Below are 13,336 nucleotides of genomic sequence, written 5' to 3' on the forward strand. Positions count from 1 at the left end.
CAACTAAACATTGGTTTCATTATCTGTAATATTTTTTCTCACATAGATCTGGGTGGATTACATCAATTTTTTGAAGGGCGTGTAAGTACCTTAAAAGAATTCTTTTAAGCTCAGTTAATGTAATGTTGATGTTCATACCAGTTCTGATCTGTAATAGCTGATGTTCATCTCTCTCCCCACTATTTAGAGAAGCAGTAGGATCTTATGCAGAGAACCAGAGGATAACAGCTGTCCGTAGGGTTTACCAACGTGGTTGTGTGAATCCAATGATAAACATAGAACAGCTCTGGAGGGATTATAACAAATACGAAGAGGTAATCAAGAATGTGACATTTGTTTGTGATATTAAGAAAGAAATAATAATCACAGAATCAAGTATGGTACCCCAACTGTAACCACTAAATAATTATGTATAAAAGAGATGACTGGCAGTATAAACAGGTGTTTTGTGTACAGTATGTACCAAGACCTGTGGCAAAACTGTACAGGTACCTGAGCAATTTTTTTTATTTATTTTAAAGACTTTCTATAGCATACATTCAACTGACCCATTTCCCAGTGGAACTGCTAGTGAATTAGAAATCACTGTCATCAGTGGTGGAGAATATATCTAATGGAAGCTGGAGCAGATCAGCTGGCAATGAGGGCTCGCTTCCCCAAGGAGGCACTCCCCTCCTTTCAGTTAGAGTTGAACGGGGTGAAATGGCATTCAGCAATGATGGCTGGGGCTTCCTTCACCGTATTAACTTACATGGTCTCAAGTACACGTAAAATGCTCCTCACCATCCTTCACCTGAAGCCATTTCAGCATCAGTTCAGGTGAGTCGGCTACCACATTTCTTCCCCAAGCGTAACCTCAGCTCATTGACCTTGCAGGCTAATTTGTAGCTGCACCTTTATAGTGGTGTTGTAAACACGTTTAGTAACAGGTTGTTAACCTCCGTGAGAATGCAGAGCAGAGGGTGGGTGCCCCCGTGCTCAGCCCCATCGAGCAGAGACGTGGGTTCAGCCCTCCCGTGTCCTGTGCATTGCGCCCGGGGTCGCGGTGCCGACGTGCTGCGTGTCAGCTGCGTGCTGAGCAGGACGGAAGGGACGGTTTCTCTTTCCTTGTCATTAATTATGCGAGTTGTAGGATTGATGACCTGACACTAATAGGACCACTGTGTTTAGCCAGCGGGAGAACCTCCTGGCACCCAGAGCACAAGTGTGTCGGTGTTCAGGGGCACCGCAGATGGCTGCTGACCACGGGGGAGGATGCCCAGCGACCTGTCTTCTCCTCCCTAGGAAACCCCCCAGTACAACTTCCCTGTAAACCCCCTCTTCTCCTCCCACATGACAGCTGTCACTGCTAGTTCCTTCTCCTTTCATTAATAGGTAGGGAGACTGTCAAAACAAGAGCTGAAACCTGTCCTGCGTTTGTTTTGCATCTTCTTCTAGTTGAGGCAGCTCTGGCTGACGTCTGTAACACAAACCAGGAGCAGCTCGGGCTGTTCAGAGCCGCTGGAAGCTGAGGGCTGGCGCTCTGCTTGGACATGGGTTTCTGCATGTCCTGTTGTGGCCAGGTTGGCCTTGAGGGCTGGGGCTGTTGCTTGTGGGTGTCCTGGCACAGGGGAGGACGTGCTGGTCACTGGAAGGGCTCTTTGAGGGGGAAATTATTCCCCACATCAGCAGCCGAACAGCACAGAGATCATGTGCAGGTTTCGATACGAAAATTTACTGGCTATTTGCTGTGATTAAAATACTCCCAAGCTTCTCTTTAGCTCAGTCAGTAGTCACTGGGTAGCAATATCAGTCTGTCAGTCACCACTATCTTTGATTCAACACATAAACAAGAGCAGTAGCACCCATAGTGAGATGGAGAAGTGACAATCTGGCTCACAAGGCTGCACAGCGCAAGGCTGGGAACGCGTCCTGGGAGAACGTTGCTGCGTCCTCAGCCTGGTCCTGGGTTCAAAGGGGCGTTGCCGGTTTGGAGTGCTACCTGGCCTGGATCACTATCCCGGAGAGCACTCTGCAAGAGTCCAGATGGCACCTCGCTTCTGTGGTGAGGTGACACCCACCTCAGGTGCCTGTTTGGAATGGGACTGAAAGCTGTCCTCACCTTCCCCAAAGTCCTGGCGAGCTACGCCAGCAAAATCCACCCAGACATGGGCCTGAACAAAAGGGGCAGTTGCTTGTCCTGCCGTAAGAGCAGCTCTTTGAGATTCTGGTCCTGCCTGGGATCCCGTGAGCTGCTGAGGTGTGGGTTGTACCTGGGGGACTGGCTGCCCCAAATCCTCTTGCTCAGCAGCGCGGCAGAGCCCTCGGTGTGTGCATGGTCCTGGATGGGTGTCAGCCTGCAATGACAGGTCCCCAGGCTCAGCAGACAGAGGTTTGCACGTGGCAGGGTGGATGTTGAAGATAAGCTCTTTTAAAAGCAGTCAGTTACTTCAGGAGCAGAGAAGGCAGAGCTTTGGGGTCCACCTCTTACTGCTTGTCAAAGAAAACCAAATTCCTCGTGTGGTGTCTTGGTGTTTGCTGGTGAGCAGCGAGACAGGGAGCTGTGACTGACCAGCCTTTAAAAGGAAAGATGTCAGTCACAAATACATTCTTTCCACTTTCTCCCCCAGCAGCTTTATGTTAAACTCATTGTAGTTTTGAGAGCTGTTATTAAAAGTATACTGAGATGCTTTAGGTCAGCTGGTTTTCATTAGTGAGTTTATTCTCTGATAAAAAAGTTCTTGCCCATCTGTGATGTGTTTATTAGGAAAAATGCAGTATGTTTTGAGATTAGTAGTATTGTAAAATAGCTTTGCCCTTCTAGCTCACTTTTGCATCCCCTTGCAATATCCTTTCTGTATGAAATAAGATCCAGTAATTCCAAAGTGAAATTGCATGTTCTCAGTTCTTTTTTTCACCCTCTCCAGGGAATCAATATTCACTTAGCTAAGAAGATGATTGAAGACAGGAGTAGAGATTATATGAATGCACGACGTGTGGCAAAGGTACAAACCTCCCCTGACTTTCCTTTGCTCTGTTTAATTCTACAAACTACCATTAAACTTTGTTCTGATTTTCAAATAAAAATGTGTGTGTTAGACTAATAAGGTTGATACACTAAAATATTTGTATCGGTTTTATAAAGCACAACCTAAAGTAAGTGTTTAGTGTGTTTAAATCTGCTGTTCTAAATATTGCTTCTGTTTCAGGAGTATGAGACAGTGATGAAAGGTCTGGACCGCAATGCTCCCTCTGTGCCCCCCCAAAATACCCCGCAGGAGGCTCAGCAGGTAGACATGTGGAAGAAATACATCCAGTGGGAAAAGAGCAATCCTCTGCGTACAGAGGATCAAACCCTCATAACAAAAAGAGGTAATTAGACACCGTGCTAGGACGTGTACATTTGTATTTCTTAGCTCCATTAATGATCTCCAGTGTAAGTGATGATGTGATTTAGTGTTCAGGGATCACGCTGGGGCAGAAGTTGATCAAGTTTCTTGAATTGTGTGGGTGGGTTTTTTTTATACTACTCTTTAGTTTTTGCTCAAGCCAAGCTGGCAGTAATCCATGGATTTGGGGGTGCAGTGCTATAGTCGTGTGCCACTGAACACTCCTTGGAGCTCAGGAAATGGATCTGATTTCATGGCTGATGTTCTTGAGTGAGATCTGCACCTTCCTCTGTGGGTGAGGCAGATTTTTAGCTGCTAGTTATGATCCATAAAGTTCCTGGCAATATAAAAGAACTGCGGTTGGGATTGTTGTATTCACAGCCAATTAGTGTTAATATTGGCTGATTTATTTGCTGGGTTTTGTATTTCATACTTCCATTGTGCAAGATGGTACCATTTCTGCACTAATATACAGGGAATATTTCTTATGTTGTTGATGTTTGGTTTTTTTCCCCCCCAGTTATGTTTGCCTATGAGCAATGCCTTTTGGTTCTGGGACATCACCCAGACATCTGGTATGAAGCTGCACAGTACCTCGAGCAATCGAGTAAACTGCTCGCTGAAAAAGGGGTAAGCACGTCGCCATTGGTTTTCTTTCATATTTCATCGCTTGGACCTGGTGTACTGTTAAATACTGAAGAACCAAGGGGATGGTGGTGAAAAATATTTAACACCATAAATTGTGTCATGTTCAGAATTTTAAAATTGGGGCTATTTTAAGAAATAAAAATATTTGCATTTAAGATAAGAATTATGAAAAACTATTGCATTGTTGGCCAGTTTTAGGTCTGGGTGGGATTCTTTTGGCCTTTGTGATTCCTTAAGTACTGGGGAGATGATTATCTCTTTATTGGAGCACTGCATGGAAGTTCACTGGGACCTCTCACACAGAGAAGATATTCCATACACTGGCATTCATTGTCACAGATGTTGAACAATTATATTATCATACTTATTTTATAACAGGACATGAACAATGCTAAACTTTTCAGTGATGAGGCTGCTAATATTTATGAAAGAGCGATCAGCACTTTATTAAAGAAGAATATGCTTCTTTATTTTGCATATGCAGATTATGAAGAGGTGAGCAAAAATAGCGATGTACTGACGTTAAAACCTAAAGACATCTCTCATTAATAATGTCATTTGTTTGAAACATAGTGAATACACAGAATTCTATAGAATTAATTGGGTCTTCTAGTCCTAACCTCATTCAGTGTTTCTGAGACTGAGCTGACAAAATGGAGAGGAAAAGCCCGTAGTATGAGTTACAAAACTTCTGAAAACTCTACTGTCTTTCCACTTAAATATTTACTATATTTTTCAAATCACTATGAAGCTGAAAGGCTGATAGATTTACATTTACCAGAGCATCAGCTTTGTCAATTTTACTTACCATAACATGGAAGAGTCTTTGCAGGGAGATCCTGAGGACGACAGCAAAAAAATCCCTTCGCCCTTAAAAAAAAGTAAAAGCTTTCCTGGGCTTTCAGTGCATCCTCTTGTATCCCAAGCGTATGGGCTATTTAGGGGTTTTAAGGTTGCACAATTTAACTTGCAGCTGGCAGGGAACAGAATGGATAATTTGGAAGGTGTAGGCTGGGGAGTGAAGAAGGTGGTTTTCCTACCTGTGTGCGCGTTACTTATAGACAGAGGTAAAGGAAAGTCTTCCCAAACACCTACAATGGTGGTGCTGCTGCAGTATTACTAAATTAGAAGACTCCAGAGCTCTTGAAAAGCATGTGCGTAAGCACTAGTGAGAAATTAATGTGGGAAGAAATGACTGCACAAGACAAAAAGTGCATCTGAGTAAAATAACTGCTCCACTAGGGAAAAAAGGAAACCATTTGTTTTTCTTTTCTTCAGGTTGATTTTTGCATTCTCATAGGTGATTTGTAATAGTATTACCAAGCGGTCTGTATCTCCTTTTTATTTACTTAGAGTCGGATGAAGTATGAGAAAGTACACAGCATATATAACCGCCTCCTGGCTATTGAAGACATTGATCCCACTCTGGTAAGATGGTCCTTAGTCCTGAGCTTTTCCACGTTTGCGTGGACAGTCACCTGAGGACACTCAGAGAATGGGGAGGTGCTGAGGCAGTGGAGTACTGAGATGACAAAATCAGATTAAAATTTCAGCAAGGTTGATAATTATCGCCTTTAATCCACTTAGATACACTAAGTCGTGCACTTTTCTGCTCTCTCTCTTATGGAAAATCTATTGAAACAACACATGAAGACATAAGATATTAAAGATGTCACGACACAGCTCATAAGTGTTGGTGGATGTTTTGTTGGCTCAACTAAAACTTCACTTTGCCTCACCTTAACTGATTAAAAGCACATTACTTTTGCCCATGGGTCTCCCTAAATTGAAATACACTGGATTGTGTACGTGTAGTTTGCAAATAAATTTGTAATGCACCACATAAGTACCAAAGAGTATGACTGTACATCTGCTTAAGTTATATAGTGAATAACATTGAGTGCCAGCTGTGCCAGTACTGAACAAATGGTGTGAGAAAGTAACCTGCCCTCAAAAAGTTACTAAGTTTATAAATAGACACAACAAAGCATGAGAAGGAGAACAGTCATCTAAGGTCTAAAATTAAACAACAGGTCAGTGTCAGAGGAAAGGTATCCATTTACTGACATGTCTGTTCATTAAACACTGATCGTAATGCTTCCCAAATACACATTTTCTGAGGAACCACATACCGGTTCCCCCTATTTGAGGAATGCTGGTTTTTGTCATCTAACTCAGAGTAGAGGAAAGTTAAATCACAAAGAAATGCAAATCACAAATTGGTCACTGAATTAAATAGCACATTCATTATTTCCTTGATCGGGTATAAGTATTTGCAGACAGGATGATTTGTAACTTGGATGGTGTAATGTACAGTGAAATGCTTCATCGAGCCTTTTTACTGTTCTCTAGCCTTATGGATGCCTTAACTTTATTGGAAAGTTACCTTTTTTACAATAAGCCTCTAGTTCTCTGAAGCCACCAGCTTATGTAAATTACATCCATCTTCTTACCTCCCCTTCCTTGACAAATCTGTGTATTAACTATTGTCACTTCAGGGCATCGGTCTGAGGTATATTCCATTGCCTCAGTATAGCAAAGCAACACAGAGGCAAAACACAGTCTTGTTTCTATTATGATTTATTAGCTGTATTTTGTGAGTAAAGATTATTTCAGATATACTCCAAAACTTTATTATATCACAGTATTCTTTGTCAGCACTGATACTATGTAAATATTAATATGCACCTTAGGTTTATATCCAATATATGAAATTTGCAAGGCGAGCAGAAGGCATAAAATCTGGAAGAATGATATTTAAGAAAGCAAGAGAGGATACCCGGACCCGCCATCACGTCTACGTTACAGCAGCTTTAATGGAGTATTATTGTAGTAAGGTAATCACATGTGCTTAGTTTGATATTCGAATCAGGAGGGTGCGTAGCTCACTGAAGCTAATAACTTCTTTTCTTGTAATGTTTGCAGGATAAGTCTGTGGCCTTTAAGATTTTTGAGCTTGGGCTGAAAAAATATGGGGACATTCCAGAATACGTACTGGCGTATATCGACTACCTGTCTCACCTGAACGGTAAGCTTTAAGCTTTGAGAAGTCTACTGAAGCGATTCTCTGTGAATTTAGGTTCAAACCAAGTTCTTTGTATTTTAGTTTTCATTCTCCTCGAAGAGCAATGAAACCTCTTCATAAAACTCAGCAATTAATTTGGGAAAAAACCTTGCTGTTCTGTCCTTGCTGAAGTTCCAGAAGTACATTGACATTAGATCTTGATTCCACTGAACAGAGAGTGAACTTTCCAAACTGCAGCTCATGTTGCAGTAGTTTTACAGCATCTGCTTTGAACAGGGGGGAGAACACTGAGAAATCTAAATCCTGAGGAGAAAGATCCATGGGAGGTCAACTTCAGCACGGGAGGAGCGATGGGTTAGTTGGTCTCTACTAGAATTCATTTAAACTCGTTCTCCCCGAAACAGATGAGATGAGCAAGATAGAAAAGCAAATTGTGAATATAGGTGCTGCTGGGGAGCAGGATTGGAATGCAAAGCACAGGGTGCAGGCAGGGCAGGCAGCTTAGGATTCGTAACATACCAACACAGAGGTGTAACACAACCGGGGTTTAATTACAAAGGACTCGCTCAGGTTTGTGGAGCAGCCTCCACGCTGCGGCTGTGAGCGGTGGCTGAAGGCGGCTGCATCTCCTGACCCTCCCAGGCTGTTCTGTAGGCACCAGGCTCATGAATCCCTCCTGTGAGACTACACTACCTTGGCTTTTTTCAGGCTCTAACATTTCAAACAGATTTAGACCTTTTTTTCTCCTATGAGCATTAAACAGAGATTATATTTTTTTTCAAGTCAAAGTATATTTGATTTTGCCATAAATTATTTTAGGTCTGCGCGAATATTTGCATAGATTGCCATCAGGAAAAAGTGATCTTAAAACTTGCCAGTGTATTTGCTGTGTTTTAGCAACCCAGCAGACTTTACTGAAAAGCAAGGAAATTGATCCATGAACTCCTGTAAATGTAACATATGGTAAAATGCACAGTGAGAGACAAGGGAAAGAGCTGCAAGTTTTAAGAACAAAACCACCAACCCTTCCATTCTCCAGCTGAAGACACACAAAGGCTGGATGCTCCTCAAGAACCAGGTCTAATAATTTTGGGAGGTCTTCTGAGGAACATACAAGTGTATTAATATTACCCTGATTTAAAAGGGAAATAATGAATTGAAACGCCAAATTTAAAATGACTGAGATATGTCGTTGTGATATTAAAAAAACCCACCCAAACAAAAACCAGAGATCCTAAAGAGATGCCAAGCAATAGCTGTGCTGTTATCAAAGAACCTGTATGAGGGTTGGTTGGTTGCTGCCAACAAAAATAGACTTTCAAATAAGAAATTCACAGTAGAATTTAACATTGGTAAGGTTTTATGTAGGCATTCATATTTTTTTTTCTACTTCCTGAAATTCAAATCCAGGTATCAGAATGTCAACTTTATATTTAATTCAATGTACACATTTCTTTGAATGGACATGATTTAAAATTGTCTTTTAGTATATTTTACTCAGTGTGATTTTTTTTCTTTTTTCTTTCTATTTTTAAAGAGGACAATAATACGAGAGTTTTGTTTGAACGTGTTTTAACTTCAGGGAGCCTTCCACCTGAGAAATCTGGGTATGTCTGCAAAGCAGTTTCACTACACTAAAAAAGATACATAACCCCTTTCAACTACAGACACCCCAAGGAAATTAGAAAACTGAACAGCAGGACAAAATTAGGTACAGATGTTCCTTCCCCTCTTCATGCGAAAATAGCAATAACCGTGACAGATTTGTGAAAGTCCCTGTCCCCCCCTTGCAGTGAAATTCATTTGTTTATTGACTTTAAAACCTCATTGACAGATTGTTGGGGACAGAGCGCAAAATCCTCCTGTGCAGGAAGGATTTGGTGGCGTGGCTCATGACATACATCGCTCACCATATAGATTCTTTAGGTAGATGGGGAGAGGGAGCTGAGAACATCTCTCAGGAGTGTCGTGTTAGAGAAGGGGAGTCAGGAGTTTATTGAGGAGAATGCTGAGCACCTCCCAGCCAACTGAAAATAAAATGGGGAAAGAACCAGAAAAGACTTGGGTTAACCACTCACCATCATTTTCATTACTATTTTTAAATATATTTCTCTGAAAAAATGGTTACCAAACGCTTTGCAGTCCAAGTGTTCACCATTATTATTCTCATAAACATAGGCACCAAAACTAAGAACTCAACCATTGCACTGCTCTGCACATTCATTCTGCGCTTTAATTCTCATCTTTCTTGAGAAATGCTTTATGTCCCTTTTCAAAGTGAGGAAAAAAAAAAACAACAAAGAATTCAAAAGCTGAATCTTCTTCAAAGGTGAACTCCAAAGCTAAAATGAATCAAGTCCAGAAATATGGTCAGATGTTGCTTAAGCTATATATGAGATTTTCCGCAAATAAGCAGTAACTATATATTTTGGGCTACATAAAATTCTAAAGTGCTGCTTATTGTGTTACAGGGTATTGCAGTTCCCTGCTAGAATACGCTAATCTCTGCAGGTGAACTCAATCATAATCTATGTTGAAAAGTCCTTCATGTATCAGGATCAGAGTGAGATTCTGTGTAGTGGGATGAGCAAAGTCCATTAGTGCATCTCATTGCTAGGAACAGCTCACCTCAAACGCTGGGGTCGTTCACAGCAGTAATCCTTTGCTTCCCATACCAAAGTCCTTTACGATCCACTAGACTGAAAGTTTTTATAGAAATACCTGAGGCACTGGAAAGGTAAATGCATGTTATAGACACATCTAAAGAAAGCATAGAAACGGTCACATGTTCACCGATTAGCTCCTTTGCGTCTCTCCTCTCGTGTGTTTTTTAATTGGTTTATAATTTTTCTCCTTGAGCAGCTGTTTCTCTGTTCTTTTATAGGGAAATCTGGGCTCGGTTTTTAGCTTTCGAAAGTAACATTGGTGATCTAGCTAGTATCCTGAAAGTGGAAAAACGGAGGTTTACGGCATTCAAGGAAGAATACGAGGGTAAAGAAACAGCTCTGCTGGTAGACAGGTATAAGTTCATGGATTTGTACCCATGCTCTACGAGCGAACTGAAGGCCCTTGGTTATAAGGTGAGTGGCTAAGAACACTGAATTTTACTGTTATTCTTATCAGTCGTAGCGAACTTAAGCAATTTTGTGTTTAGGACTTGCCTTATGCTTTTTACCCTTGATAGAAAAGGAGGTAGAATAGGCCTGGAACTGTTGTGCTGCCTCCTTGTCTTGTTGGGCAGGGACGTGCCAGGCACGGTGGCCCAAGGGCAGGAGGGAGCCAGGAACACAACACAGCTACTTCACCTATTTGTATTTACGGAAAGGTCCGTGTGTTAATGCCATCACCACCCAGCCACCAGCCTCCACTTAAACCTGAGCTCCATCAAAACCCAGTTATTTGGAAGTTTGTAGAATCATCTGTATGAACATCGCTGGTTGCCCTTCCGCTCCAGCTGGCAAAACTCCACTGGCTTCACCAGGAACTGTATCAAAGCCACAATACTGCAGTCCCAGTGGCTGCTGCAAATGCCTGAGGGAAAAAAAACATCTATAGATATCAGGGGCTGCTGCTTTTTTTCAGTTATTATGGCTGAAGTGCTTTGGTGCTGCTATTTGGAATTTAAAGTCTAGGCCAGACACCTGCATCGGTGCTGTGTCTGACCAGGTGTATGTTAACTACAGTTTAGTCATGTGGAAGGCCATAACACTTTGGGAAACCATTAGAAGAAAATGCTTATATTCCCTTTTTTTTTTTCCTTATATATATATATATATATATCTATATATATATATATCTGTATATGTATTTTTTTAAGCATGATAGGCTGCCAGAGAGGCAGAAACAGTTCAGTTGGAGGAACTGCTGTTTCCCATGCACATGAACAGGAAGAGAGCCTTCAATTCATGTCTCCAAAATAGCACCTTGGCTTTTATGTGCTTCTTACACAAAAAAGCAATTTTTGAAAAATACAGAAGTCATTGCATTTGGCAAAGCAGCTGAACTCTTGGTCTTCACACAGTTTGTAAATCTGCTGGGTGGAAGTAAGGGTGACATTTTGCCGCTGAATGCTTTTCTTTTAATGCTCCTTTAATGCTTTTCTTTTAATGCTTCTTTAGTGCTTTTCTTTTAATCGGGACAAGGTTACTTTGAAGTTACAGGTGTGCTTACGAGACAGCACGTCCTGATGGATGCTGGCAGGGTGGCCCGGGGCTGATTCAGCCCTTGGGCTGGTTTCTGGTGCTCGTAACACGCCAAGATTGGATCCTGTTTGAGCCGATGGTTTGCGTGCCTGCTGGCTGCCTTACGCTCACTTTCTTTAACAGCTAAAGCAATCTAGGGAATGAAATGGGAGAAATGATAGTTGTGAAGGCCTAGTGCTCTGCACTGGTTCACCTCCATCTTTTTAACCTAGAAAAAAAGGAGCTACTCAAAAATGACAAATACGGTCCCGTTCGGTAGCACAAACAAGTGTTTCCGCTCCCACCTGGGACACTGTAGGAATAAAATGTTTGATGAAAACATGCGAGTTTTGCCCAGATGGTTTTCTCAGAGGACATCTGCAATGGTAATATGACAAAGCGAGGATAAGCGACCGGTCTAGAGGGATGTTTTGTTGTGTCATTTAAACGAGCGCCGTGGTGCTGCCGAGCTCAGTGCTCTGGCGTTGGCTTTTGCAGGACGTGTCCCGTGCCAAGCTGGCAGCCATCATTCCGGACCCAGTGGTTGCACCTTCCATCGTGCCTGTTCTCAAAGACGAAGTGGACAGAAAACCTGAATATCCCAAACCCGACACTCAGCAAATGATTCCATTTCAGCCAAGACACTTAGCACGTAAGTCAGATGTTCCATGGGAAGTGGTAACGCTCACCTGGCAGCGAGTTGTCATTAACCTGTGTTTAGCAAAACTCATCGTAGAGTCTTTCCTGGTCTCCAGCCATCTCCACCTGTACTTACGTTTTAGGCTGTTATTTAACTGGATTGCTAAAGGCGTATGTATTTTACCTAAAACTAAAGTCACATGGAAATAAGTACCAGTATTTTGAGGTCTGGTAAATAGTAATAAGCTGTTACATGCGCTGCTCGTAGACTTCAGATCACTGACTAAACAATATGTAATTAGTAGAGGCAAAAGTGACAGGGTAGCAATTACTTGCGCCAAATAATCATTTTGTAAAAGCAAGTCAGGTCTAGCTGTCTCTTGCGCTGGCTTCACACAGTTTTTCTGCCCCCAGCTCCAGGTTTACATCCCGTCCCAGGGGGGGTATTTCCCGTTCCACCAGCAGCTGTCGTTCTCATGAAGCTCCTGCCACCTCCTGTTTGTTTCCAGGTTTGTTTTAATGAATTCTGAAAACTTCAGAAAGTTGTAGAAGAGTTTCTGTTTAGACAGAACCGCAGTATGTATCACTCCATTGAAAATAACCTTCTAAACTTCTTCTTTTCCTTATTTAACAAATCAGGGTCCCTTTGTTCAAGTGGATGAGCTCATGGAGATATTCAGAAGATGCAAACTGCCAGACAGTAAGTTGTTTGTTCGCTCTGGAGTCTGTGACAGTGACTTTGTTTTACATATGGATATTACTGTCTGAAATCCCAACCTCATTGACAGATGTGTCATTACTAGTTAAGGGTACACTGTTGAAACGGCTGCGTTTGCAGGCTGGAATCTACATAGAGATGTTTGTACATTTAACTGTCATCAACAACACATAAAAAAGCTGGAAATCACCAGCTGCTGGTTTAATAACATTTTGGTGGTAACCATTAAAAGAAAGAAATGAAGATTTTCAGAATATCCGTTGAAAGAAGGAAGGCACGATTTCTAGCAGCAGCGTAACATTAAGTTACAAATGTGCAGTGTGGTCAGTTCCCGGGTAGGTGTAACTGACTGCACGCTCTTGCCGTGCTTGAGAACATTCCAGAGCAGTGTGTTCTGAGCTTCTACAAAGGTAGAGCTCTGAAATATAAACCCAGGACAGATCCATACCCCAGGCTCCATGTAAACCATAGCACATAATACACTGCTCGTCACCCCCGCTGTTAGTGGAAGGAGCAAATGATCCGAGAGAAAGCAAGCCAGGATTTAATTTCTTTTAGAGTGAAAATAAACCATCTATTTCAATGGCACAGGGTATTTTTCAAGCTTTCTCTGTTCCTAAGCAGAACCTGCCTTGCTGTGCGTACTTTCCGATGAATCCCGACTCGCTGCACTGTTTCCCCAACCTGCTTCCCTGCGTTTTTAAGCTCGCAAATGACCTGAGTCTTGTGTAAAGGGAGCTCTCAAGCTGAAGCAGCA

The 13,336-nt window shown here is 42.1% G+C and overlaps 1 protein-coding gene across 2 annotated transcripts in view; it reads left to right on the forward strand.

The window, feature by feature from the left end:
* CSTF3 (cleavage stimulation factor subunit 3) overlaps positions 1-13,336 on the forward strand; it is a 49,327-nt gene that overhangs the window by 35,100 nt on the left and 891 nt on the right. Inside the window, exons 7-20 of one of the 2 annotated variants that reach the window (XM_082058918.1) lie at positions 47-81; positions 188-314; positions 2,907-2,984; positions 3,189-3,351; positions 3,889-3,998; positions 4,395-4,511; positions 5,370-5,444; positions 6,710-6,853; positions 6,942-7,044; positions 8,579-8,648; positions 9,926-10,121; positions 11,721-11,874; positions 12,276-12,370; positions 12,501-12,561. In XM_082058918.1, coding sequence (XP_081915044.1) covers positions 47-81; positions 188-314; positions 2,907-2,984; positions 3,189-3,351; positions 3,889-3,998; positions 4,395-4,511; positions 5,370-5,444; positions 6,710-6,853; positions 6,942-7,044; positions 8,579-8,648; positions 9,926-10,121; positions 11,721-11,874; positions 12,276-12,370; positions 12,501-12,561 — 1,528 coding nt within the window. The remainder of the gene's footprint in view (positions 1-46; positions 82-187; positions 315-2,906; positions 2,985-3,188; positions 3,352-3,888; positions 3,999-4,394; positions 4,512-5,369; positions 5,445-6,709; positions 6,854-6,941; positions 7,045-8,578; positions 8,649-9,925; positions 10,122-11,720; positions 11,875-12,275; positions 12,371-12,500; positions 12,562-13,336) is intronic. The other variant, XM_082058919.1, reaches the window with a different exon arrangement.

The sequence above is a fragment of the Streptopelia decaocto genome (genome assembly GCF_964273445.1).
Source record: "Streptopelia decaocto genome assembly, chromosome: 7".
NCBI lineage: Eukaryota > Metazoa > Chordata > Aves > Columbiformes > Columbidae > Streptopelia > Streptopelia decaocto.